Source organism: Oculina patagonica, chromosome 13 (genome assembly GCF_052425735.1).
Source record: "Oculina patagonica isolate OP01 chromosome 13, crgOcupat, whole genome shotgun sequence".
Taxonomy (NCBI): Eukaryota; Metazoa; Cnidaria; class Anthozoa; order Scleractinia; family Oculinidae; genus Oculina; species Oculina patagonica.
The window spans coordinates 8,020,153-8,046,161 of record NC_135770.1 but is presented as its reverse complement, the minus strand read 5'-3'; the positions used below and the strand labels follow the sequence as shown (position 1 = coordinate 8,046,161).

General features: G+C 38.0%; 3 protein-coding genes, 2 long non-coding RNA genes, 1 other non-coding gene and 2 pseudogenes across 7 annotated transcripts in view; 6 read left to right on the top strand and 2 right to left on the bottom strand.

Moving 5' to 3' along the window:
- Positions 1-18,624, bottom strand: part of LOC144635118 (uncharacterized) — a 69,600-nt gene extending 50,976 nt beyond the window's left edge. Inside the window, exon 1 of the long non-coding RNA XR_013567318.1 lies at positions 17,145-18,624. This is a non-coding gene — a long non-coding RNA (uncharacterized LOC144635118). The remainder of the gene's footprint in view (positions 1-17,144) is intronic.
- LOC144635034 (uncharacterized) lies at positions 1,772-5,629 on the top strand. The gene is made up of 5 exons (XM_078494102.1): positions 1,772-1,920; positions 2,002-2,045; positions 2,143-2,220; positions 3,335-3,389; positions 4,208-5,629. Exons 1-5 carry the CDS (start codon positions 1,852-1,854, stop codon positions 4,943-4,945), a joined length of 984 nt encoding a protein of 327 aa, XP_078350228.1. The 5' UTR covers positions 1,772-1,851; the 3' UTR covers positions 4,946-5,629.
- Positions 2,650-3,167, top strand: LOC144635115 (uncharacterized). The gene is made up of 2 exons (XR_013567315.1): positions 2,650-2,904; positions 3,038-3,167. It is a non-coding gene; the product is annotated as an uncharacterized LOC144635115 (long non-coding RNA).
- On the top strand, positions 8,065-9,706 carry LOC144635036 (uncharacterized). Its single transcript, XM_078494103.1, has one exon. The coding sequence runs from the start codon at positions 8,175-8,177 to the stop codon at positions 9,156-9,158; it is 984 nt and encodes a 327-aa protein (XP_078350229.1). The 5' UTR covers positions 8,065-8,174; the 3' UTR covers positions 9,159-9,706.
- Positions 10,977-12,123, bottom strand: LOC144635068 (uncharacterized; annotated as a pseudogene).
- Trnag-ccc (transfer RNA glycine (anticodon CCC)) lies at positions 14,636-14,707 on the top strand. The gene has a single exon. It is a non-coding gene; the product is annotated as a tRNA-Gly (tRNA).
- LOC144635070 (putative RNA/DNA demethylase ALKBH6) lies at positions 14,701-24,237 on the top strand. Its single transcript, XM_078494142.1, has 8 exons — positions 14,701-14,958; positions 15,049-15,117; positions 16,663-16,723; positions 19,532-19,551; positions 19,857-19,883; positions 20,162-20,266; positions 20,932-21,030; positions 21,970-24,237. Exons 1-8 carry the CDS (start codon positions 14,905-14,907, stop codon positions 22,243-22,245), a joined length of 711 nt encoding a protein of 236 aa, XP_078350268.1. The 5' UTR covers positions 14,701-14,904; the 3' UTR covers positions 22,246-24,237.
- A 715-nt stretch (positions 24,238-24,952) lies between these two features.
- Positions 24,953-26,009, top strand: part of LOC144636915 (uncharacterized) — a 29,859-nt pseudogene continuing 28,802 nt past the window's right edge. Inside the window, exon 1 of the transcript XR_013567641.1 lies at positions 24,953-25,608. The product of XR_013567641.1 is annotated as an uncharacterized LOC144636915 (transcript). The remainder of the gene's footprint in view (positions 25,609-26,009) is intronic.

Below are 26,009 nucleotides of genomic sequence, written 5' to 3'. Positions count from 1 at the left end.
TTATTTTCACTTCCGTAAACAATGGCAACCCGCGCCGGAAGTTGAATAAACAGCTTCAGACAACTAGAGCACGTATATGAACTCTATTTAAAGTACAAACAAACGAAATAATGGGAAAAAAGAATAACAATTTAACACGTTAACAATCAAACTGCTGTTTAGAGTAGAGCTAAGGAATATACATTTAAACAATGTCGATGACTGAAAACTGATTTCTTGACAGTTTTCCGTGTGTTTGTTATTCTGCCTTGAATTGATCGACACTTTTGCCACTTTTAGCCTGTTCGCAGGCTAATAACATTTTTTGATCTATTTTCCTTTTTAAAATTATTATGTTTAATATCTGCTGGAGGTTCGAAAGTAATATCTTAACGTAGATTAAATTTTTAGATACCTCTAGCTGCCCGATGTCATCACGGTTTAATTTGCATTAAAAACTTGTTATGTTAATCAATGGGGTGTTTCATTTCAAGTTTAAACAGTACAGTTTTTGATTGTTGGTCCTACTCTAATAAAGCTCGAAGTCAGTCCATCTCCTTTTTTTCAAACTCGATATGCCAGAAAGAGTGAATTTCCGTAAAAGGAACTGTTTTATGTCACCCAAATAGAATATATAGACCCAATGCAAATATGGCTGCCTTTAATTTTCGGCTCCCAGAGGAATCATGTGTCATCAAAATTAAATTACTTTTACTTAAAGATCAAGTCAAGATAAATCAGTTTATCTAATGGAAAGTTACAGGGACATTTATTTGGCCAAAAAACACGAAAATGAGGCTAGGCAGGTAAGGGTGTCCTTTTCCATACAAATCTATGTCACAAATCTGCAGCCTTTTGACCAAAAACACTGAAACTTCTCAAAGTAGCATATTTTTTCATGTATTATAAGTGTCACCATCAGCCTTTTGACCAAACAACAGAAGTGAATGACAACCATTTTTGCAGAAGGTCTTACGAGGAACGAAGATCGAAATATTGGGGGTTGAAAAGCTCAACGACTGTAGTGGGGGAGAGAATTCCAAGGAGTTAAGCAAATTACCACTGAAAACTGTTTTACTAGTCAATTTTTTTACTCCCCCTCCACGGCGCCGCCGCAGCCGTTAGACCCCTGGATTACATTGGATTACATAGGGCAGTGTCATGAAGATGCAGTTTTGGAGGCTTTAACGTTTTCAACATGAAGGTGTAGCGGGGATCAGTGAAACTTTGATGCTGTTTCGGGGGCTGTTTGCTAGGTCGAATACCGTACATTTTCTAGATAGAATTGAGTGCTCCTGTTATTCAGTGAATTGTTTGTTAGTTAATACCCACCAAATATAATTTTCCGATCTTTAAAGTGAATTCAGTTTTGCTATAAAATTTTACTCCAATATTTTTTCATGCTGTCTAACACCTATTTTTGTTATTTTTTACGGCGGTCAGGTTGCGAATCAGAAAACTTGATTTTGATTGCACAGATATTTCTTTAATCATAAATCAACAGATCTGATCTGCAGACTGGCCCAGACTTTACACAAAAACGTTTTCAAACGCGGGACTGCAAATTAAAATGGCGGCGAAAAAAATTATCACAACAATAGAGAAACAGCTGTTGACAACAAGCCTTTGACTGTAGCGCTAAAACAAAGAGCTTTGGAGCACTTTTCATCCGCTGTTTTTCTTTTTTAGATTCTTTTGCTGTTTATATCGGCAGCTAGAGAAAGAATCCACTGAACACAAAGCGATCGAAAATATACAAATTCGTGCAGCTGCACACGTGACGTCAACACGGTGAAAAACATTATGGGATGCGGAGCCGTAATTTAATACGAATACAAAACACAAACATCAGTTCAAAGTGGACAATGAGACATGAATCGCCCTGGTAAAAACAACGGCATATACGCGGCTGAAACGATCTTAAAGCGAAGAGTTCGAGAGGTAGGTCGACAAAACGATATGTGCTGTATTGTTGTCGAGAATCCGGCGTAATTTAGCCATTAATGAGGCTTTGTTTTGTAGGGTAAAGTTGAGTACTTCATCAAATGGAAGGGATATTCACAAAAGTAAGCATCGTGTGTTTAACGTGCATATAAATTTTACTGTGGATCGTTTCTCGCTGTTGCTTTGTTTATTAACGGTTTTACGCTGAAATCCGATTAGGTACAACACTTGGGAACCAGAAGAAAATGTTCTAGATCCACGATTACTGAGGGCCTTTCGACAGCGATTAACCGCGAGGTAAAGATCAACTCTTTATACACGTTCAAACAAGTTTATTTTATTTCGTCTTCGCTGAAGCGTACGTGTATGTTGAAATCATGCACAGAATGCAAAGCTAACCCCAAGTTATCGAGGAATAAAACTCAGCTTTGCTGAAACTTTCGACCAGTTTGTTATTAAAATCATTTTGCCGTGAATATGGTTTAGTTTTGAAATAGTTTTATGGTGGAATATTTGGAATGTTTGAGAAGATGTTAATTTCAGCGAATAAAAACTGAAATTGACAACAGAATGTTGATTTCAACATTCGTTAGTTCGTTGCTGTTCAATTTGTTCTGTTAGTCGTTGTGTCACTAAGGGTGCGTTTCTTTGGGAAAAATCCAAATCCGGATTCTTGATCCAAAAACAGATTTTGCGTTTCTTTACCTATATCCGAAATTGGATTAATCTTGGATCAATGATCTGAAGAATCCACACTTCGAGTGGATACATCAGATCATATCTGAATCCGGATTTTTAGGATTCATGATCCGTGCGTTTCTTTGGGAAAGGATTCGAAAAAAGTACCTTGGCCCAGCGGTCTTTGCTGTGAAAATACAGGTTTGCTCTTTGTAAACACTGCCATACGGAAAGTTTTAGGCGGTTATTTCGATCAAAATACAAAAATATTTCACGATAAAAGGAAACGGTAGCTTCAGATAGGTATGTAGTATCATTTTAAACGGGATACAGGTTTTCTAGAACAGCCACTATGTGCCTACGGAAGTTGTATCCTTTTGAAATTGTCACGAGTTAAATTTGCACTGATCATTTCGCAATCATTCTTCGCTTTCAGATGCTTTCTCGCCACATTGTGCTTAATGCTAAAGAAGATCTACTTCGACGTGTGGTTTTTGTAAAAGATTTTGTATGCTTAAATTATTTTAGCTAGGATACATTCGACGAAAAATAAATTTGTGCTGATATTTTATGTTCTGTGCGAAATGTGTTTACGGGGTTGTCATGGCAAAAAATCCGTTTTCGGATTCTTCGTTTCTTTGGGAGCAAAGTATCCGTGTGATCTGAGATCAATGATCCAATTTTGGATTTTCCCAAAGAAACGCACCCTAATATTTCCTTTTTCCGCCATTAGTAAAAAGGGAAAATTCAAAGGAAAGAAGAAGAAAATGCTTGTTTCCGAGGAAAATGTAAGTACACAAATCATCTCTTCGTACTTCCTGTAGAAAATGTTATTTAGGTGAATTTTGATTTATGAGTGACCATTTCAGGATTTTGAAACCAATAATCGTAGCAAAATCAGGCTCAAATTCTAATATATTTTTTTAATCATTCAGTGTAGTTTATTTTTGAACGGATTTCAACGGGCAATAAGTTAGTTTTGCTGAAAATATTATTTTGCATATAACTTGGCAGACGTTGGTTTCTAAATGAACACATTGATAATTGTTAGTTTCATTTTAATTTGCATCTGCGTTTTCAAATTTTCAAATTTAAAATATTCTTACGAAGTTGTTCTTTTTCACAAGTTAGTAAACAAAAGTTTCATTAACTGCCATGTCAATGCTTTGTTTTTGGAGATAAAGAGTTTGGAATTTGTGACCAGCGTGGCTTTAAAAACCAATATCACAGTTTTTAAGCACACTATCTCCTATAAATTTCAACTGATAATATTCAGGAATAATATCCAAACAATTTCGAAGTAAAAACTATTAATGTACTGTACATGGAAAAAGTCTGCTCTTAAATATTTCTTCTGTTATTTTTAATATGACCCAAACCTAAAACAATATGGCGGACAAGTATCTTAACTTTTTGATATCCTTTTACCAAATAAATAATCTGTAAATTATACAGTTGATTCCCCATTTCTCGACCCTCAATTTCCCGACAACTCGAACCTAAAGTTGTTTTCCTTCCGTGAAGCACTGCAATTTTGTTCCTATGAGCAAACAGATTTGTCACATTTGATCACATTTGATATCGAGATTTTTCTTGTATTTTTAAGGCGGCCGAGGATGCAGAACCCTCTACAATAGACATCGAACACGTCACCGCTCCTGGAAGTGATAGCGAAATTGATGAGTCATCGCAGGACGTTCTTCCGCCGCCGGTAAAACGAAAACGTCGTCGGAAAAAACGAAAGATACCGAAGATGGACGAAGCCGGTGTCGAAGTTCCTCCGCTGCCGACTGAGGAATCGGCAGTACCTCTTGTCGTAAGCGATGCTGGGGACGGGAAGATGGATGTCGAAATTAGTGTCACAGAAGTCGAAGAGAAAGGTCGGCAAAGCGTGTTGAACAGTGAAGGCAGCTTTGCTGGGTCGGTTCTGAAAGCCGAAGAAATTTGCTCGCAGGAAGTTGTACCTTCAACGTCTGCTGTAGAGGAGGTCCAGAGCGCCGGCCCTTCGTGTAGCAGTAGTAGTACAAAGATGGACTTACACGAAACATCAGTTGTCACTGAAAAAGCTGCCATAGTCGAGAAGGAGAAACACGTGAAAACGAGCTCTGAGGAAGTTCCCACGCCTTCAACAAACCCGTTATCTTCGACACGGCATGAGACCCCGCTACATGTAGCCCCCTCGGAAGTCAAGAACACCCCTGTGATCCCCCGGTATTCGCGATTTGAATTCTTAGCCAACAGCATGATTATCACAGATGTTACAACTGAGAGAGGAACAGTGACCGTCAAAGAGTGTTCAGCGTACGAAGGATTTTATGGCCCTGAACCAGACAGGCCAGGATAATATGGACAGATAGGAATAGGCCTTATCACGGTTTTCGACGCCATATTGACGGGTAGGCCATGCGGGTAGAAATTACAGTGTTTGTATGGGAATCCGACGGCAAATATCTTTTACAAAAATTCTGGATAACTTATGAATTAATTTCCCATACATTTGTCTGTATTTTCTCTGCAGATTACGTTCCGGTTTGGTGAGTTGACGCGGTTCGCGGGAAAAAGTTATAGACAAATGTATGGGAAATAAAAACGTACTGAATGCTTTCTAGCCCCGCTACATCCTTCAAACTTGGTAAATAAAAACTTTTGCCTAGTATCTTATAACTTTACAATTCATAAGTTGTCCAGAATTCAATTTTTGTAAAAGATATTTGCTGTCGGATTCCCATACAAACACTGTAATTTCTGCCCGCTTTGCCTACTCGTCAAAATGGCGTCGAAAACCGTGATAAGGCCTATTACGAATGAAAAAGGACAAACTTAGTTCAGTTCAAAAATTCTAACTATTTACATTATTTATAAACCCAGCAGTAACGCTATATTTACAATGAATGATAAAGTTGAAATCCTGCTATCGTAGTTAGCGAAAAAGAAAGCAAAAATTTATTGTTAGATTAACTAATAATTTAAGAAAAAGGATTGTGTCTGAAGGACATGTTGGGATTATAAATACCAAAGATAAAACTAATTTGTAAGTTATGCTTATTAAACAATCCTTTTATCGTGCAGATGATGAAAAATAATTGAGCGTTTGTAAAAATAGAACCGATGGGTCTCAGTTGAAGTGGAAAGTTGATTCAAACGTCCACTCGCCCATGAGCCACCGCAGTAATACCGCAAAGCTGCCGCACTTTTACCGAGTGCAATTGCACCGCGAGTTAACCGCGCACCCGCGCGACTACAGAGACATTTAACAGCGTTGTTACACTGAATTTTACCGCAGCGTCTCACATCCGTACGGAAGCTTAACTACATGCAATTCCTTGCTTCTGTTGTATTCGCGTAGGAATTCAAAGGCATGCGGTGAATGTCGGTAAACACGAGCGCTACTTTTTGCTATCGCGACAGAAGAGGCCAAAAATCTGAATTACTTGTCACGCGATGAGTTTGTCCTTTTATATGCGGTATGCTAGCTATAGAATGCAATGTTTTAGCAACTCACGGTCGCGCCGCTCTTGAGTAAACCGCGTGTTTACCTCAGCTGCGGTGCATTCATACCGCAGTTAAACCGCGTGACTTTAAGAAAAAAATCGACAACATGTCACGCAACGAGTTTGCGACTCAGCTGCGCGGTATGTTACAGAGTGCAATGATATTTCATACAGCGTGCTTGCGCTAGTGCCGTGTAACGACGTTGGCAATGTTTCGTGCAGCGTGAAAGTTGTAAACAAAACCAAGCAGTACCTATTAGAAAGTTGTCTCGCAGCAAAATGCCATTGTTTCCTCAAATGGAAGATTGCTCTGTTCTGTGCGCAATTGGTTTCGTTACGTAGCAATTTGTAAAAACGCGCAATCTCTTCTGTAACATGACTCACCACAATAAATAGTGCCAACATGCCTTCCTTGAGAATCGTGCTTTCATTAACGCCGATACGTTCTATCGCGAGTGCACAACCCCGGGCCATAACTTAGTACTGACGGTGTTTAATAGCCGTTTTGGTCTTCTTGGGCCTTCCAGTCGTCTAATTAGTTTGGTGTGAGTTTTCATGGCTCGGGCTGGCTTGCCTTAAAAACCAATGCATTAAAAGATCGACGTGGCCGCGCCACACCCACACGCAGTATTGCCGAGGCGGCAGCACGTAAGTAAAATGTAGACGGTCGCCAGACCAAACTAAGTAGAACAATCGCAGTTGTTTAAACTTTTGCTCTCAATAAAGAAAAGTTGGAAATAAAACAGATCGAGTCTTGTTAAGTGGCAGAAATTGGATAGCCAGAAGGTAGCTGGAAATGGCTGATAGTCCTGCGCGCAATGTCGCAAAGAACGTACATACTGTACGATTCTTGCGCGCAATGTAAACCGTGATGTCAGAAATGCGCGCAACAATTTTAGGGCTGGGGAGCACGCGGTGTTATTTCGTGCAATCATGTCATAATTATTTCGCGCAAACTTCAAAAGGTAACTTATAAACCTTTGGTGGTAGATTTGTTGTTTAATTCTTCGACCAATATATCCGAACGGATGTAAATATTAAAGATCAAACTGAGCACTTGCTAGCTATTTATAGTTTGTTTATGTTTTTGCTTTATTTTTTACGGACCCGAATTAGCATGCAGCTGCATATGTAACTTTCCCTTTTCCTTTCTTACTTCTTGTCCAATACATCTTTCTTTTTGCATTGACAAGTTTTTTTTTCGTTGAATCTATTTTAAATAAATTGAAATGAACTATTTTTGTCTTCCTTTTCATATCTTTTGATAACGATTTGCAACTATGCCGACCTCAGAAAATAATTATGAGGTTTTGATTTATAGTTATTTTTGATATGCGAGCATTTTTTTTTCTCTAACTTTGATGAAAATTGATAGTAAAATGAAGTATGCTTTCACACTGAAATTTTCTATATCGAGACTCGGAAAAAAGTCAATAAAGATAATATTATTGTTGATTTTCGTGGTCCCCTGCCAAGCATTAAAAGGTTTACTTTCCTTCAATTAAGTTGTTTAAAAAACGACTTGTTTACAATATGACCTATATGGGTAATATTCAAAACAGCATTGACTGCAAAACTGAACTGTTCGTTGGGTTCATAACCTTCATTACTCTTGAACAAGAGCGAATAATTAATTATAATTAATGATAGAAGCCGTGATGATACGGGTTATGTCCTTTGTTTGTTCGAGTTTAATTTTGTTCACCTTCTATCTTTGGAGATTTTGTAGTCTTTCGCGCGACCATTCATAAGAGCGCAACGAAATCCTTCAAACTTTGGGCTAATTATTATGGAAATGAACACGCCGCTTTATTTGATTTAAATCTTTTGTCAGGACAAGTGGAGCCCAAACGTTAATTGTTCTTGCTGTCACCATGTGGAAATAAGGGATTAAAACAAACAATTTTGTGCGCATTGATTGTTTAAGTACACTGTTTGCCTACCGTTTACATTACAAAAAGTACGCGTTGGAAAATATTGCTGTGAAATCACGTTCGCGATTGGTACCAATCTATAGCTGCAAAAAATAAACTTTTATTAGATGGCGATGGATTGTTTTAATTCCTGGCTTACTGGTGGAAAATGAGCTTTGCTTTTTTCAGAGGAGAAGACATATTTCCCAGAGGTCAGCTCAGAGTGCCGCCGTATCTACGCAATTATGCGAAAACAACAGCTCGGCGCAGCGAGGATGAATACTGCAGCACGGAATACCAGCAGCTGAATTCTGGGCTGGACGGCACGATCCAGGGGCGATCTCTGGGAAAATCCGACAGCCTTCCATGTGTTGGTAAGCCAGGGAATTGTAAAGCTTGTCAAGAGCCAGGAAGCTCCAAAGCAAAGAATTTGGAGGCACCAGAGAAGTTTGAAAAGACAGTCGGAGTTGAAAGGACAGACATGAATAGAAACCAGTTGAATGATTTACATCGTTCAATACAGAATCGACTAACAGGCCCAGCGCTGGACACTTTTGATGTATATCCTTTAGCTGGCATGAGATGTACTGGTCAGCGAATGAGCCTGGCCGAGTCTCAACAGAATCTGCCGAAAAGAGGAAGCATACCTTCGAGTGGAGACGAAGCAGTGAGGGAAAGTTCGGGATGTGAGCATGTCGTTAGCAACGGGACCACCACTGCAAATTCGCACTCTGTCTCATTAAACAAGCTCTATTCTTGCTTAAAGAAAATGAAATGCCGAAGAAACGAAGTCGGACAGTACGATGATCTAGCGACAATTTCTATGAATGGCCGGGAACCTGGCTTTAGCAGGAGTTATTTCCAGAGAGTTTTCGCGTCAAACAACGCAAACCCCGCGCAAACACGCGGCGAACGTGAAGAAATATTTCTGCTTCTCGGCGGCAAATCAAAACCTGTACGCTTTGAAATTAACCCAGAAGGGCTTAACTTGTTAGAAAAGGAGTGGCGCGTTGAACTGAAGTCTAGAGATTCTATATTTTGTAATTCAGATGAGGAAGGGTTACAACTTTTGCAAAAGTTTCGAGCGCGGTTTCGAAACAACCAGAGAACCAATTTCCAGGATCGAAAAACGCCAATGTTGCCCATACCATGAGCACGGCATGTTGTTCACAAAGGACGCAGCCTTAGTCCTCAAGAAAAAGAGCAATTGGAAGAAGACGAAACGGGACGGAAACTATCTATTCATGTTTATCTACCGAATGCTGGATGGGACGAACAAAGACATTCAACTCCTACAACACCAATGTTTTCACCAACAAGATAATCTTCCAGGACGAAATTCAACAAATAATAAACTATCAAATTGGAGCTAATGTTCTCGCTAAAAGATGAAACAAAGTTTGATGTTTTCTATATCGATGCGTTAAATCGAAAAGGTTGTTTTAGTGTAAGCAAAATTTTATTACATTAGGTTCAATTGTTTTGACGTTTTAGAGGTTCTTTGTGTCAAAGGTAACATGTAAATTAGGTTTGTGCTCGGAATCAAAGTGAAAAACACATCAACGACAATAGAGCAATTTTCAAAGGCTATTGTCGGAACTTATCATCTACATGTGGTGCAAATTAATCGTAAATTAAATCAAAGTAAATTAAATTAAAATTGTTGAAGTGCGTCCGAGTCAAATTATTAAAATTCTATTTGAAAAGGCTAACAAAGCATGTTTATGTTTTTTATATCGTAACTTCAAAATAATTCTTTTCGAAACAACAAGATAATGTAAACATGTTATCGCAAGATTAACTTTTAGGAAAACCTTGATAAATAGCGGTCTGTATGATACATTTGCCGCCGACGTTTTTCGTGCTGGTTCTCAGCGCTTGAAAAGTCGCGCTCAGCAGCGAGTTCACGCGAGTGATCGCGCGTGGATTTCTTTCTTCCTCTTGCGCAGCTTCTCACAAGAAGCAGAAACAACGTTTTTTAAGTAAATTTAAGGGGTTGCTTAAAGACGGAATCCATGCGCCAATAAGTGGGGTAAAAAGAGTAATATTTATTTTAGTTGGACAAAAATCGAGTACCAGAATAATTTAAATCGTTATTCGTGATAACACTAACAACAATTTCTTATCAGAGTCTGAGAAAATGAATTTCAAAGTTCACAAGCTAAAGGCAAAATCTCACGTGTTGCCATTTTATAAAACCGTCTTTAAGCGCGGGTTCAGTTGAATTCAGTGGAACTTTGAAATTATTTTGTTTTCGATGTTTTGTGTTGTTAGACTGAAATATTTCAGTTTTGATAAGATATTTGAAAATCAAATTCAAAGTTAAAAAGTTCACAAGCTATAGGCAAAAGCTCATGCACGTCTCATGTTTAAGCGATTCAGTGGAATTCAGTGGAACTTTGAAATTGGCTTTCGATATTTGGTGTTGTTAGAAAGGGTTTCTTTTGATAAAATATTTGAAGCAATAACACAAAAGCTTGCAATAAGGTGTAAATAATTTTGGTACATAATTTAGTCCAATAACTACTGGAAGTCTTGGCGGATTATTTTCTGAAACTGAAGTAATGAAAACCCTGACAAATCAATTGTTTTGCACATCAAAAACTAATTCTTGCATTGGTGTATGTGTGATCGTATCTTTTTCCTTCACGGAGAAAATACAAATGTTTGCAGTGGTATAAGGCAAAAGTAAGCGTTCGATAAGCTCGGACATTTAATTTTCACAATTTTCTGATCAAATATCACAAACAACAAAAGAGGAAAACACAAAGAAACTGACAACGTATCTCCCTTGAAAATCCGTGTGATGGAAAATTGAAAAAAAAAAAAACACCTTAAATATTAGAAAGATGAATATTAATATTTTAGCATTTTTACAGGAAATCGAAGAGAATTCATTTTACAGAAACATCAATTCAGCGATTTAAAAACATCGATTCATTTCACAAAAACATCAATCAGATTTAATTATATCGCTTTTTATTAAATAGGGCATGGTTTAATCAAAAGAAACAAAATATCAATTTTTGAAAGGTGGATGTCGTATAAGTGTTATTGTATATGTTGTGGTTTATTTTATCTTTGGTTTCATTTTTTTTTCAAACCAGTTTAATTCAGTTTATTTTTCATTGTCTTAAATCCATTATCATAATCTGAAACAAAAGGAAATAAAAATCAAACTGGTTTGAAAAATCTAAAACCAATTTAAACCACAACACATATCTTAGTAGTCTAATCAAAACTTTTTCTGTTCAGCTAACTCAAAACAGCATCCATTCCCCGTCAACACAACAAAAGATAACAAACCATGTTTTGTGTTTTTGTCCGGAAAACTCACTTACAAATTAAAATAATTTTGGTCCGCGCATCTCGGTTTAAACGGGCTCATTAAGGGTAGCTGTATTGATGTCTTTAACATCATAATTTGAAAGGCGAAATCGTAAAATGAATTGCTCTTCTAAATCCAGTGTTATTAGGCCTCGCCTTGTGGCTGAAGACGAAATAGCAGCTCGCAGAGGCTTCACTGTTCGTTTTGCTATTAAAGGAGGGAGAAGTTTTTGATTTTCTGTTTTCTCCGCGTTTGTTGTCCCGGGTGAAACAAGATTGAGGTCATTCAATTCTGGTTTCCTTGTTTCAATTTTTGGTAGATATTTGGGAAAAAGTTTCTGACTTTTCGTTTTCTTCACTCCATTTGCGACTTCGTTAGCTTGCTTTGCATTTTGTTCTGGAAACGTTCGTGCTGGCAAAGGTGGCAAAAGCAAAGGTCTTTTTATTCCTTTTGCTTCCGCAAAGTTTCTTCTTTTCTTGTCGTAGTTTAATCTCTTTCTATCTTGTCGACAGCTGTGGAGCAATTCCTCTCTGAAGTGACTGCGAAAAGACGATGAAAAAGACGTATAGTGTTTATCTCGTAACCGGCTTTCCTTCCGCAAATCTGTTGTTTTCATTGCGGCGTCTTTGTACTTCAAAACATTGTCCATAGCTTTGTATCTGCCGCCGGTAAATGGCGGGAAAAAATTAAGTGGTAGAATCTTTTTAGTTATTGTACCATGTCGGTCGTGCGACTGATCGATTTCCCTCTTTCTGTTTTTCGAATGCCGTTCCATTTATCCTGCATCCATGTTTGTCAATTTGCTGCCTCTAGTATTATTATTAACTTAACAACATGGCAGATGTTTTCTGGGGAATAGAAGAGATTGAATTTAAGTTAAATATTTGCTTTAAAAGACAAGCAGTATTGCTGTGTCATGAACTAAAACATAAGCTTACTTCACTGGCTATAGCTTTTTTCCGCGCTCGCTGAAAAACTTGAAATTTCGTCTGCCCAGAGAGGTTTCCTCGCCTGGCTAAGAGACTTTTGTAAAGTGTGAACTATCAAAACCTTTTACTAAATTAATGAGGGACACTGAATAAACAAAATGCACACGAAAATGACGTGGAGAAAGAAGCAAAAAACTATCAAGCGATGCCGAAAAGGTGGTCTTTGCAGGAAATTAGTCATTTCTGTCGTTCAATCATGAAATCACACGGCCAGTTTACTATAAGGCCACTTCCTTGACCCGAAGTGAGGGTTACCTAGCAACTTAACTGACCATGACCTACGAAAACCACGGGCTCAGTTATTTCTGAAGAGATCGTTAAATGTTATTTCTAATTCTTTACAAGAAGTTACTGTTTATTTTGGGTTAATTACTTTTCATAAAAGGTTACTATAATGTGTTTCAAGAGTGAAAATTAAAATGCGTAGCCGTCAAATGACTCAAACTTTAACCATCTTGCTTTACAATGCGATTTTTTAGAACGGTCAACCGTCAAAGCTAAATGACCCTCATACAAATAAAGAAACCGAGAATACATTTTCCAGTTGTTCACATTAATCGCCTTTTAATTACACTTCCGATTTAACCCTCGATGTTAGAATACTGTCTACTATATAAAACAAACAAAAAAGTGCAATTTTTCGTGCGATACTCAATCGAGGTACTTTCAGGCTCTGAACCTGTCCCCAGGCGCCGTTTGGCTCATACATGTCGATGCGAAGGGGGGGGGAGGGGGGGGGGGGGGCGGCCGCCCCCCCCCGACGGGCGCCGGGGCGGGGGGTATGTGCAAGTTATTCAACTCGGGTCGCCAAATTGGCAAAAATTCTCGGTTTAATTTAATTTCAGAGGGATTGAAGTAGCCTGCGTCATCAGCTATACTTCCTCTTCAATTTCCATTTTAGATTAAAAAAAAAAAATATACATCCCACATGTATACACTATAAGTTGAAATTACAAGTAGTTCGTAGTTCGCAAAGAAGTGTATAGCACCAAAGACATCCTAGGTACACTATTACATTATTTTCAGCCTGTTGACGAGAAAGACTCAAGAGAAGACTGATGTAAACAAAGGTTCGTTTCAAAGCTAAGTGCAAAGCTGGCAAAGTAATTCTCACCTAGATCACAGCGGCGGTATCCACCCTGAATACTGATCCGTGTATTTCGACGTTCGCGCGTTAGCTAAACACTGTTTAAACAGTTCTATATTCTATTCCACCAGTCGGCCACTCTGCATGACTAGAAGCCCTTCAATCCAGTACCTGCACATTTTGGTTTTTCGTTGATGATTATGGTATTCACAGCTTTGTTGTTTCTGTTTTACCACATTTCAGAAAATATGTTTGACAGAGACCCGCTGATTGGTTCTGCGTTAAGCAAATGTTTACGTCTTTTTTAACACAAAGCCTCTTGTCGTGAACTGTCAAATGAGGTATTCAGTTAAAAAGTTGAGAGGATTTTAATTGTCGGTAGCCTGTTCCACGATTGTTAGCTGTCATGCGGCTAGATCTAAAGTTCTATTTTGTTTAAACTAGAAAGGACCTTTGTCCCGAATTTTTACAGATTCTTTCGGATTTTTGTAGATTTTTGTCGTGGGAAACCTAAAAATAATAGTCTATTTCTATTAAAAATTGCTATATTAAGGTGGGGTTTTTACCTAAATTTGAATGAAATTTTGAGAGGTTTAAAGAAGGGATTTAAGAAAGAAAAAAGTTTTTGAAACACCACCAGACAGTTGACCCCCACGCCAGAGCACTCCAGGTTGTCAGGGGGACTAACTGGTGTCCGTCTACCAATTTTAACTTCAAATTCTAATTTTAAAATCACATTTAATCTCCAATATTTCGCATTTCTCTAAATTTTACTAATCCTTTGAGAAAAATTATCTCCTCCCAAATAATCCCAAAAATCGCCCAAAAATTCACAAAACACCGCAAAGCATAGATATATGAAATGAGTGAAGCATTTTCGGATAAAGCAATGAAACTGTTAACAAGCATTTTTGGCTGCGGATGGCTAGGATGGAAATGGATTGCAATTGAAAAATCAAGGCTAAACTTTACTTAGTTGTTTCCACCTGTCATCAAGAAAATCGATATCTATGGCCGAAGTTCGATTATTATCTACAAATTAAGGCTGTATCTTCCATTAGATGTTGAAAGATGTTTTTCATTTTAATTCACGGGTTCATGCCAAGTTCCGTTCAGGTAATTTCAGAACAGTTTAGACCAAAACCTGCACCTCTGAATTTTCTTAGCTAGACGCTCATTGTTTAGTTAATTTAAAATGACTATATTTACGCTCAAAGATCACGTGGGCGACAGTGGTGTAACGGTTATCATGGCGGCTTCCCAAGCCGTTGACCCGGGTTCGACTCCCGGCTGTCGCACTGAGTTAATCTTTTCTTTTCTCTTTTTCAGGCATTTGTCATATCTTTTTTCCGCAGTCCAGTATTTTCTCTTTGTAATTTTTTGGGATTACTTTAAAAAAAATTTAAAATAAGAAAAAAAAAAAAAAAAAAAAAATGAAAATATAAATGGCTCATCTCAGCGGTCGTAAAAGGACTGGGTATTAAAATCAAGTAATATGGCGGATGGAGTCGATGATTTCTTTGAGTTAGAGAATTTTGCCATAAAAAAGGTAGGAAGGTTTAATGATTTTGCGCAAGATACTGAGTAGTTGTTATTCAAACTTATGATTTACCATGATTACTTTTATGGTACATTTCAGGTTCCATCCAAAGCATACTACATCCCAAACTTCATTTCAGAAGACGAGGAAAGATATCTTTTAGATCAGGTGGGGTTTTGAACGCACAAACACTTGTTAACAATAACAATACACAATAATGATTTTATTTTTTTTTTTTTTACCAGCGAGCTTTTGTTTTCTTCTTCTTCTTCTTCCTATACTTGCGTAAGTTTAGAAATAATATGCAGACTGCAGACATACCTTGATCTCATTGTGTCAACATGTTTATTAAACTACCAACAGTTCAGATTAAAAAAAAAAATAGTGCATCTCCACGGGACCGGGTAGATCAGTCTGGGAATTTTAGGGACAGGGCCATATCAGTTTGCATTGTAACAAGGGGGTGGTAGGGGTGGTAGGGGCAGGGGTATGCCCTGTTAAAAGTTTCAACTGTCCTCTGAGATGCTGCATTCTGGAAAAGGTAAGGCTTAATTAATTTTATACACATATCATATTTCTTAGATTGGAGGTGGGTTTTGGGAATATCCAAAATATAATCAATGTTGTCAGGTAAGTCATCAAGCTTTCATTCGGTAACAAGGACCAGATCTTCGGCATGGATCAAGGACCCTAGCAACCTGGCGTATCTTCGGCGTGGTGTAACGACTAACTAAGTTTTGTGCCAGGGCATCCTATAATGCTTATTTAAATGATTTTTTCTTTTATTATTATATTCTGCAATTATCATTGATAGTAAAAAAAATCCTTTTATATTTAAAATATTATTTATAGGATGCGCTGGGGGCAGAATCAACAGGGCAGCCATATCTGCAAAACAGACTATGTAATATAAGGCTGCTTCTTAAAGATGAATTCCAGTCCGTACTGCGCAATCTCGGCTGCAATGTTTATGTGAGCCCACACGAAGGGAATGTTTACAAGCAAAACTAAAAATTCCGCGACAAACTTACCTTTTTCTTCATTATTAACGCCAGATATCCTTGCAGAACAAATAATAACGAGTAGAAGAACCTTGACGCTATTTCAAACCGACGTTTTAGCTCATCGGAACTTCTTGAACGAAACGAACTGTAATGGCGGACTAAAAAACGTCATGTATGCTGTCACCGAAGTGTAACGTTTCAACGAATTCAAAACAAAAACGTAAACAAACTCCGAGTCTGCGCAGTACGGACTGGAAATCATCTTTAACGGTCGCCCAGTCGCCTGAGGTGCCTAAGTTATTACTGTGGGCGACTAAGTTTTTGTTCAAGGAGCTTGCATGGGTGCCTAAACATTGATTTTCCACTCCCATCTTATAACTTCAATTTCAATTGTAACCTTGTTCCACTGGCATAAGAAATCCCATTTAAAACAATACCTCCTGCTGAACTTGTAAGCATTTGTGTATCAAGAGCGTAACATGTCTGCAAAATTAAGCAAATTTGAAAACCATTCTTTCTCAAGTGTTTAGGACTGGACCTAACATCCAAATATGGAATAATGGTATTAGAAAGAACCCATATGCATGTCAGTGCACATGGTTGGCACACTGAAAGCATTGGTGTCCAAATGACAGGTGTCCAATTGGGCAGCTGTAACTAGACACTCACATGATGTGAAGGCTGTACAGTTTTTTAATGTCATTTACAGATAAATGGAGCACCTAAGCCAAAGTGGACCAAACTCTCTGGAAGAAGACTTCAAAACTGGGGTAATGAGCACTACATAAATTTTGATATTTGAATTTATAATACACTTATTATGTATTCAAATTTATCATTTGGACATACCGTATTTTCTTGATTAAATGCCCCCGGCGTTTATTTTAAACTTGGCCCTATAGGGCCGGCGTTTATTTGAATTCAGGAGTTTTTTCAAGCCCTATGTTTCTAAGAAATGATTTTTATTCATTATTTTTGACAGCTATATAATTAGACATTATTTTTAAAGCATATTCAACCTTATTTAAATAGTTGTCTAAGGGGTCTATTTTCTAATACAACTTGGAGATCCGGCGTTTATTCGGGGCCCGGCGTTTAATCGAGAAAATACGGTATTTGAGCCTTGCAGTTAGCAGGACATGTGTCACACATAAGAACCCAGTATGTGACCTTGCTCACCATGCACTGCACCATGTGATCTGCAAATGAATAGCTTGATGCAAAGGTATGCTAAGTGACTTTTAAGATGAAAAATCGTTTTTTTCCTTCAAACGTGCCCGAATTTTTGCATGTGGTCTTCAATTTAATGGAAAAACATTGTCCTCGAATTAAAATTTCTGGTTTGCACCTTGTCTTCGAGAACACTAGAACTATGGTCACTTTAAAACAATAACACGCGGCAAAGAGAGAAAGAGGATTAAACTTAGCAGTTACAGTAAAGTAAAGTTAGGGTCAGCTAGTGTTAAGGTTAGGGTTAAGTGTAACGAATGTTATATAAACATTGAACTTGACCGATCGACAAACTTGAGCGACTGAACAGTGAAAAGAAGTGAAAAATATATAGCAAAATGAACGAGAAATCCTTAAACAAAAACGACTTACGCCGTTGCCCTTTCCTCTCGCCAGCTTCTAACCACAAATGCACTCGCCAAATGTTCAATGTTTCGTTTTCAGTCAGCAAATTTAGGCTGCTAAAGGTTAATCCATAATATGTTTTCGCTTTTCCCCAGTTTCTCTCCGTAGTCACACGTAACGCAATTTGATCTTGACTCACAAGCAACGATTGTTCTTTTAAACATTCAGGCCTTTTATTCCTGGAAAGGATCGCAGCTTAGGGCTAGTTTTTGTCGAAATGAAGCAATTTGTTGCTTTTCTTGGTAAAAATTATCCTTTTCTGTCGATTCTGTTGTGTTCTGTTGATTGAGTGAGCGTTTTCCGTCTTTGCCGTGCCGAACGAACTTTGTTTATTGTGACAATGCGTATCGAATGACGTATCCATTAAAGATTATTATGGGATATCCCTGAGTAGCTGAAATACGGGAAGTCCTATCGCCAAATCTAAGAGAATTTTTATAAGTCTAAAAGCACCTCCTTATTTCCAAACGTTCAACGCGGCAACACGAGGCAAATGAGCCAAAACTTCGAGAAAATAACGTTTTTTGGAACAGAAGTTGCTTCTAGACCTCGCCTGGCTCAATGCGCCTTCGAAAGCCAAGTTTACCGCCAGTCTTGGCAGGGCTTAGCAATCTTCAGGCAGCAACACATCTCGCTTCTTTGAGATATGCTAGTGGCTTACGGGTTTCCAGACTTAATGATGTCCTTTCACCACCAGACGGGCGTAAATATGTGTCAAATAAGCGAAAAAAGCGGACTTCTAATGCGTAAGGTGAGTTTTCAACTGGTCTGATTGAAAGTCTCGTTGCCTCGGCTTCGCGCGCCAAAATAATTCAAACGTAAGCTTACGTCACAAAGTAGTTTAAGAAATTCATTTCCAGATCCCGTTTTTGAGCGAGCGAATAAATTTCCCCCCCCCCCTCCAACAAAAGGACAACGATTTTCTATTTAATCGAAGACCACACGCAAAAATTCTGGCACGTTTGAGCAAAAATTCAGGCGCGTTTGAAGGAAAAAACGATTTTTCATCTTAAAAGTCACTTAGCATACCTTTGCATCAAGCTATTCAAATAACTGCCTACAAATAATGCTCTGCTCGTGCGCATAAGCGTCTGACAGTGATTTTGCTACAAATAATAGTCTGCTCATGCGTTGTTGTGTCCACTTCCGAGAAAAATGGCAGCTCCTTTTCCAGAGCTGAAGAAGAGCGGTTGGATTTGTCTACTAGGCCCGAAAAAACAGCAAAACTACAAAAAAGGCAATGCAATTTCCTCTTAATTGTATTTCGGCAATATCTGACAGAAAGAGAATTGGATGAAGACCAGCTCGTATTAAAGAAGGCAAAGTTACGCTTTTGTCTGCATTAAATCAGCAAGAAATAGTACGGTTTCCACGCAGTTCCCGAACATACTTTGTGTGAAAAACAATTCAGTAATCGAATGATAAAACAATTATTGAACTCGGTTCTTGCAAAATATTGTGATTTGTCAGTGTCTCACAGATCAATTATTTGTCTCAGCCTTCGGCTTCGGCAAATAATTGATCTGCTCACCACTGACAATGACAATATTCTGCTTAACCTCGTCCAATAAAGTCTGTTAATTATTTGAACTTGGAAGGGGGTATGAAAAATTTTCCTCTGCAACTTTTTTTTTTAGTTTATGCACCTCTGCAAACATTTAGCAAACTATGTTCTGCAAACAATTAATATATTTTCAAAAAAAATTATGGTTTGTCCCTTAGCATTATTTTTTATCCAATCAATTTTGTCTAACATCAACGTTAAATGGTAATTAAAAATTATGAGAAGAAAGCACTTTGAAATTTCTTGGCAGCAAAAAAATGGTTAATTTTTTATGACCTGATAAGCAATTTTTGTTTTTGAGAAAATACTAAAATAGGGCAGCCAACAAGTAAGGCAAGCTGAAAATTAGTTTATAAGATTTTTACTTTCTATTTTTCAGGTGGTTTACCTCACCCAAAGGTAAGCAAAAATAAAATATACATTCCATTAAAGGAATAAAAAAAATTGTCCTTATTATTTATATAGACCTATTATATGAAAATGTTTAATGGCATTTTTAGAGAATAAGGAATGTTGTGGACCTAAGTGAGGATTTTCACAGTGTTTTTTTTTTTGGAATTCTAAGTCTTGCTTTAAACATGCAATATCATCTTGATTATGTTTTAGTTGTTTGAATGTTTTATATTTTCCCTGCCATGCACAAGTTAACAATTCATTTAATTGAAAAAGACTGATTAAAAATAATTTTTTTCAACAATTTCTAGGGAATGGTTCTGGAAAAGCTCCCAGCAGTAAGTAATTTATATCACATTCTTATAAGTCTGCTCATCCAAAGAATCTTTTCATGGTATCCTCTTGCAGTGGCAGACCTAAACGGAGGGTCTTGGACAGCTTAATTTATTTTTAGGTAAAACTAAGACCTGAACAGCCAAGAAAAAATATTTTTGAGAGCCGGCCCCCTCTTACTCTGGATCTGGATGATCAAGCCCCCACTTACCTGATGGTCTGGATCTGTCTTGCATGTATTTGTTATTTTTATATTACTTTTAATAGTTGCTTTTTTTTTCAGTGGCTGGAGAAATATACCATGAAGGTTGGATCTCTGTCAGTGTTCAACAATGTCACGCCAAATCATGTCCTTGTGAATGAATACGAATCTGGACAAGGGATTATGGTGAGGAGTCAAATTTACATATTAAATGGTCAATTTCAGATTGCAAAATATAAAAACATCAACTGCAGAAAACGGCAGTGTTAAAAAGCTTTTCTTTGAATGGTCACATTGAAATAAAATTTATTGATAGGATTAAAAATTAGATCTAACAGCTCGAACATTATAATAAACAGTACTACATGAAAGTGTGGGTGATACATAAAAGCCTTATGGCCGGCATACTTGACTGCAGTCCAGTTTTAAACCCTGGCCAGGGTTATAACATTGTGTTCTTGGGCAAGGCACTTTACACTCATGGTACTCTCTCTCGCTAGGTGTATAAATCAAAATTGGGCAACACTGAATTAAATGCGGGGGTGGGGGGGGGGGGGGGGGAGGATAAAAATACTCTTGAGATAAGCTCTGATGGTAAAGACTGCCATGGACCACTTGGCGAGACACAGACATGTCACGGTTCTTTTTTATAATTTGCATGAGCGCACTTGAATAGTCACAACCAACGGTCTCATCATTCACAGATTTTAAAGTTAATACCACCTTGTGTAGAATAAAATAACAGTACCATGTGAAAGAACTGCTCAGTAATACACAGACTTGAAAGTAAGCTTTAGTGTTCAAAGTCAATTCCATGTCAGCCATTGGCCTTCAATTTTTTCGTCTTTCAGCCTCATACAGATGGACCACTGTTTTATCCAGTGGTGTCAACAATCAATCTTGGTTCCCACACTTTTCTGGATTTTTTCCATCCTTTAAACAAAACTGAGGTGAGTGGAATATAGTTTGGTAATAATGATTTAAGGCAGTTGAGGTTGAAGGAATAACTTAAACATTGGGCTCCCATATGTCACAGCGAAACTGACCAGAATTATTTTGATTGGCTCAAAATGCGCTCGTGAACTGTGTTGACCAATCAGCGCTGACATGCCTTTTCCTCAGCCAATCTGATACATAGCCTATGTAGCTGGCGGTATTGTTGGGTTTTAAAGCACGCACAGGCAAGCGGCGAAACCGCGACAACGAGCAGCGCAGCTGCGAGTGGCTTGGGGAGGATGAGTTGTAGCTGGTGGTATTGTTGGGTTTTAAAGGGCTTACAAGCAAGCGGCAAAGCCGCGACAATGAGCGGTGCAGCCGCAAGTGGCCCACAGAAAGTCAAAACGAGTCGTGTGTTGGGTTAAAGTGTGTTGGGTTAAAGTCACATAGGGCTGTTACAATGTTCTACTAAGTTAGTAAGCTGTGGTACAATTTTACCCTTGATACAATTTGATATTTTGTTTCTTTGTTTTATGATATTTTACCATACACCAGAACAAAGGAAAATACCAAATAGTACCAAGGGTAAAATTGAGCCACAACATAGTTCATCATTTCATTTTTCTTTCTTCTTATTTTTGTTAATAAAATAAATAAATCACTGTATTTAAGTGTCAATGTATTTCGCACGGCTGTGCTAATTGAGGACACTGTACTGAAATAGTGAAACAAATATTATAAATCGAACAGAAACTTGTTAAAAAACCCAACTGCATGCAGATGGCTGACCAGTTGGCTATAAACAAAGCGTGGAGGAGTTGAATTCGAGACCAGACAAGTCCATCTAGTGGCAGGGAGGAGGATTTTGAACCCGGGACCTCCGGATTACAAGTCTAGGGCTCTAACTACTACGCCACGCTGCCTCCTCCAATTAAAATCTTCTTTTCTCTTAGGAAAACTCGGATCAGTCGCCATTAACACTGGAAGATCGTTACTTCATGTCTGTTTTAATGGAACCCAGGAGCTTGTTTCTCCTGACAGAAGACCTGTATCATAATTACTTGCATGGAATCGCGGAGAGAACTTGCGACGTTGTCACGGAGAAAGTAGCTAATTTAGACGCTTGTACCGCAACGCTTGGGGAGACGTTACAGAGAACAACCAGGATTTCTCTCACCATTAGGAATGTGCCAAAGATTCTTAAATTCAAAATTAATCTGGGAAGATAGCAAAAGTAATTTACTGAGATATGCCTTATAATAGACCCAGCGAAACAAATATATTTATCAATAGATTCCACTCTACAAAGATTGTGGGACGAACGGGCAAATGTGAATAAGCTCTGCCCCGAGGTAACCCTTCCGGAAACCTTACATGGAAAATGGTAACTTTTTCATATATCTACAGTAGGGTTACTGCATTCCTTTCCTACACTTCTCACTCGAGAAACAATTAACCTGAAATTCAGGCTTTTCTGTAGAGAGGTCTGATACTCAGGCTACCTTAAAATACGTAGACGAATCAGCCTAAAAAACATTTCCCCTATCCTTTTCTCTACACTTCAGCTTAAGAAAAAGGTACCCCTTCCGGGCATTGCCTTCCCGTACAGTCCACTATGGGGAGTGCCCCCCGGAGGGGGGGAGGGGTATCCAAAACAATAGTACGAGCTTGCATCCATAACTGGATTGACGCACGCCCGTGCTCCATAAAATGACGGGAAGAAACGATGTGCTTACGGATGACATTTTTTTCAATTCTTTTATCATTTACCGACCCAGGTTTCTCTAGACAGAACCAGACATTAGCAAAGCGAATATTATGTAGATTATACAAGCAAGAAAAGGTCTGATAAGTATAAAGTTAAATTTAACAAGGTTAACTTTTAAATTTAATCAATAAAAAAAAACTATAAATATTGTAGACACCATAATGTGGCATCAAAAATGAAATCTTTGTGACGAATTATTCTCATCTTTCCGTTGTGTTTCCTCGATTCGTGCATTCTTCATTCCTGGTTTCTTTCCCTTTGTGTTCTGGATACCTTCCCTTTCTTTCTCGCTGTTCCCGCTCCTTTCTGCGCCCTTTTACGTTATGTTTATACTTCACTTTTATACTTGATGTCAAAATAAATTTAAGGTGGCTCTAAAACTGCTTTGTAGGATTTTTTTTAACTTTGAAGAAAGTTGTATCTTAACAAGCTGATCAATGTTCAATGATAAAAATTGGGGTCATCGAGCTCGTTTTTGAGTTATAAGCATGCACTTAAAGCGATTGAAATTTAGGGTGTTTTAAACAGGTTATACTGTTGCTTTGGTAACCATTGACGTCAATAAAATAACCAAAACGTATTCACCAATCATTGGGCATTAACTTGATACCATTATTGTAGCATCAACTGATAAAGATTTGTAGTACTGACCCGTCAAAGTATAAGAGCTTTAAAGTGCTAAAACCCGATACAAGCCACCTTAAAAAGACTTTTTTTAAATTTCTCCAATCAAATCAACCCCCGAGTTAATCAATCTTATAAATTGTACGTTAAACCAGCACCACTGAACCTTTTCAAAACATTCTCGAGAAACATTGTAGAAGCTAGCATCACGCGTTTGTGGGGAGAAACGCGTGACGAGCCCCATAAACGTCTGTGTAGGAGGCTACTGTTGCCGGCACGAAGCGCGGGAAAACTATGCAGACGCTGCGAGTCTCCAGTCTCCAGTAATCTTTCATAAAAAGTTTGACTTTTTTATTGATGTATGTATATTTTTAAACACAATAAATGACTATCAAGGCTGATTCGTTCGGATTAAACTCGCGAAATGTTATAGGTTTTAAAAGCGGGTTATTAAAATAAACTAATAGTGGCACAACAGGTAAAACAGTGCGAGGAAGAGCAAAACATTTCTAATGTGCATGCTTTCGGTGATCAGCTTTCACTGGTGTCGGTGGTTCGCTGTAATTAACATTTCTCGACGTTCAGGCGAGAAAGCTTACTAAAAAGAGTAACTTTGCATCTTGTAAAACGTATCTGCATAATTCGGTTACACTACTAGGAGAACAATAAAATTTTTTGCAGGTGAAAACAGTGTGAAACTTGATGCTTGGCTCGGCACCTTTTGGCCCGGGTTGCAACTTTTTAACTTATTAAAGTGTTCGAGTTTTTCTTTCGCTCACTTTGCATACACTATCTCGAAATCAGCTTCAAGTGCAGACTTTATTGCAGAATTATTGTATGTTGTTGGTTTTTCTTTCTTTTTCAAGTTTTAAAAGTCATTTGAATGTTAGTGTGAAGTAGGAACAAATTGCATAATATAATGCGAGTCTTTCATTGCACCAAATTAGCTTTTTTTTTAATTGAAAGCGTGAAATACCAATTAAAGTTATCAATGGTACGCGCTTCTTAAGGTTAAGATAAAGACAATAGTATTATCTTTTTTTTCTCTCTCCGGTTTGGACAACCATCCAAACTTAGCCGGATAAATTCTCCACCGAAAACGGAACTTTTCGAAAACGCTCCTGAAAGTGGATAAAACGCCGGCTTTTCGTTTTTGTGTGGACGGAAAACATTTTGAAAGCGGAACTTTTCGAAAACATTCTTCAAAGTGGGTATTTGAAAACGCATTTTGTCCATTTTTGACCAAAATACGTGTTTTCAAATTTATCCGTACTAGTGTGGACGGAAATATTTTATACGGCGTTTGCAAATTCCTCCGTTTTCCAATTTATCCGGATTAATGTGGACGGGGCCTTAGTCTGTAATTTCTTCATTAGTTTTCTTTTTAAATTTTTTAAAAGTCGTTAGAATCTAAGTTTGAAGCAGATTATGAGTCCAATAAAAAAAGACAACGCAAGTCTTTGACTGTGCTAGCCTGCGCAGCTGGCGGTTTTGCTGGGGTTAACGCGCACGGGAGAAAGCCCGCGAAGCCGCGAGGGGCAAATTAGCACTTCTACTGAATTGAAAGCGTTAAATACCAATTAAAATTATCAATGATACTCAATGCTAAAGACAAAGGTTTGTATACCTAATTTACCTTGCCTTTACTTATGACATTAATAATTAACAATTCTGATTCAAAGGTTTAGGCGACACTTGAAATTGCAGAGGTTCACTTCGCAGATCTGTTGTGTGACGAGGCTGCCTTCTTTTAAGAGGTCTTCAAAGGCTGAGGGAATATAACGAAGGCCGAAGACAACGACAAATCTGCTTTTCCATGTCAGAAGAAACATATAGTTTACAGCCCCTTTCTCTACTTTTGACCCTTCTTTTTGCGCCTATTGTGGCACATAACTATATAGATGGAAGCCGTGGTTTAAAGCGAGGCGTTCATGTACAGGGAAATCGAGTATCGTACGGCAACTTTGCAGTGGACAAGTTTCATCGTCTTCAAGTATCAGTTGGTTCATCTACTCTTGTGAGCAATTACAGAGAATGTGCTCTGAGCTGTGTTAACAATCCGCCATGTTCTTCGTTTAACGTCGCTTCGTCCCCTCGTTCAGATGGAAAATACCGATGTGAATTGTTAAACGAAGTCAAATACTCTGCAAACCCAGGCCAGCTTGTCAGCTCACAGGAATACCACCATTACAGCATCAAGGTACGTTATGCAGTGCAGAATGAAACAAATTGCTTATTATGATTTGAAAATTTATTTTTCTTCTTTTATCCTATAAGAGAAAAAGTTTCCAACCTTTATCATTAAAATAGATTGGAAAAATATGGTTGTTTGTTTTGATGTAGTATTTTTTGTACTGAAGGCGGGGAATACGTTTTAAAGCTGATTTCCAGTCCGTACTGCGCAGACTCGGGGTTTGTTTTCGTTTTTGTTTTGAATTCGTTGAAACGTTACACTTCGGTGACAGCATACATGAAGTTTTTTAGTCCGCCATTACAGTTCGTTTCGTTCCAGATTTTCCGATGAGCTGGAACGTCGGTTTGAAATAGCGTCAAGGTTCTTCTACTCGTTATTATTTGTTCTGCAAGGATATCTGGCGTTAA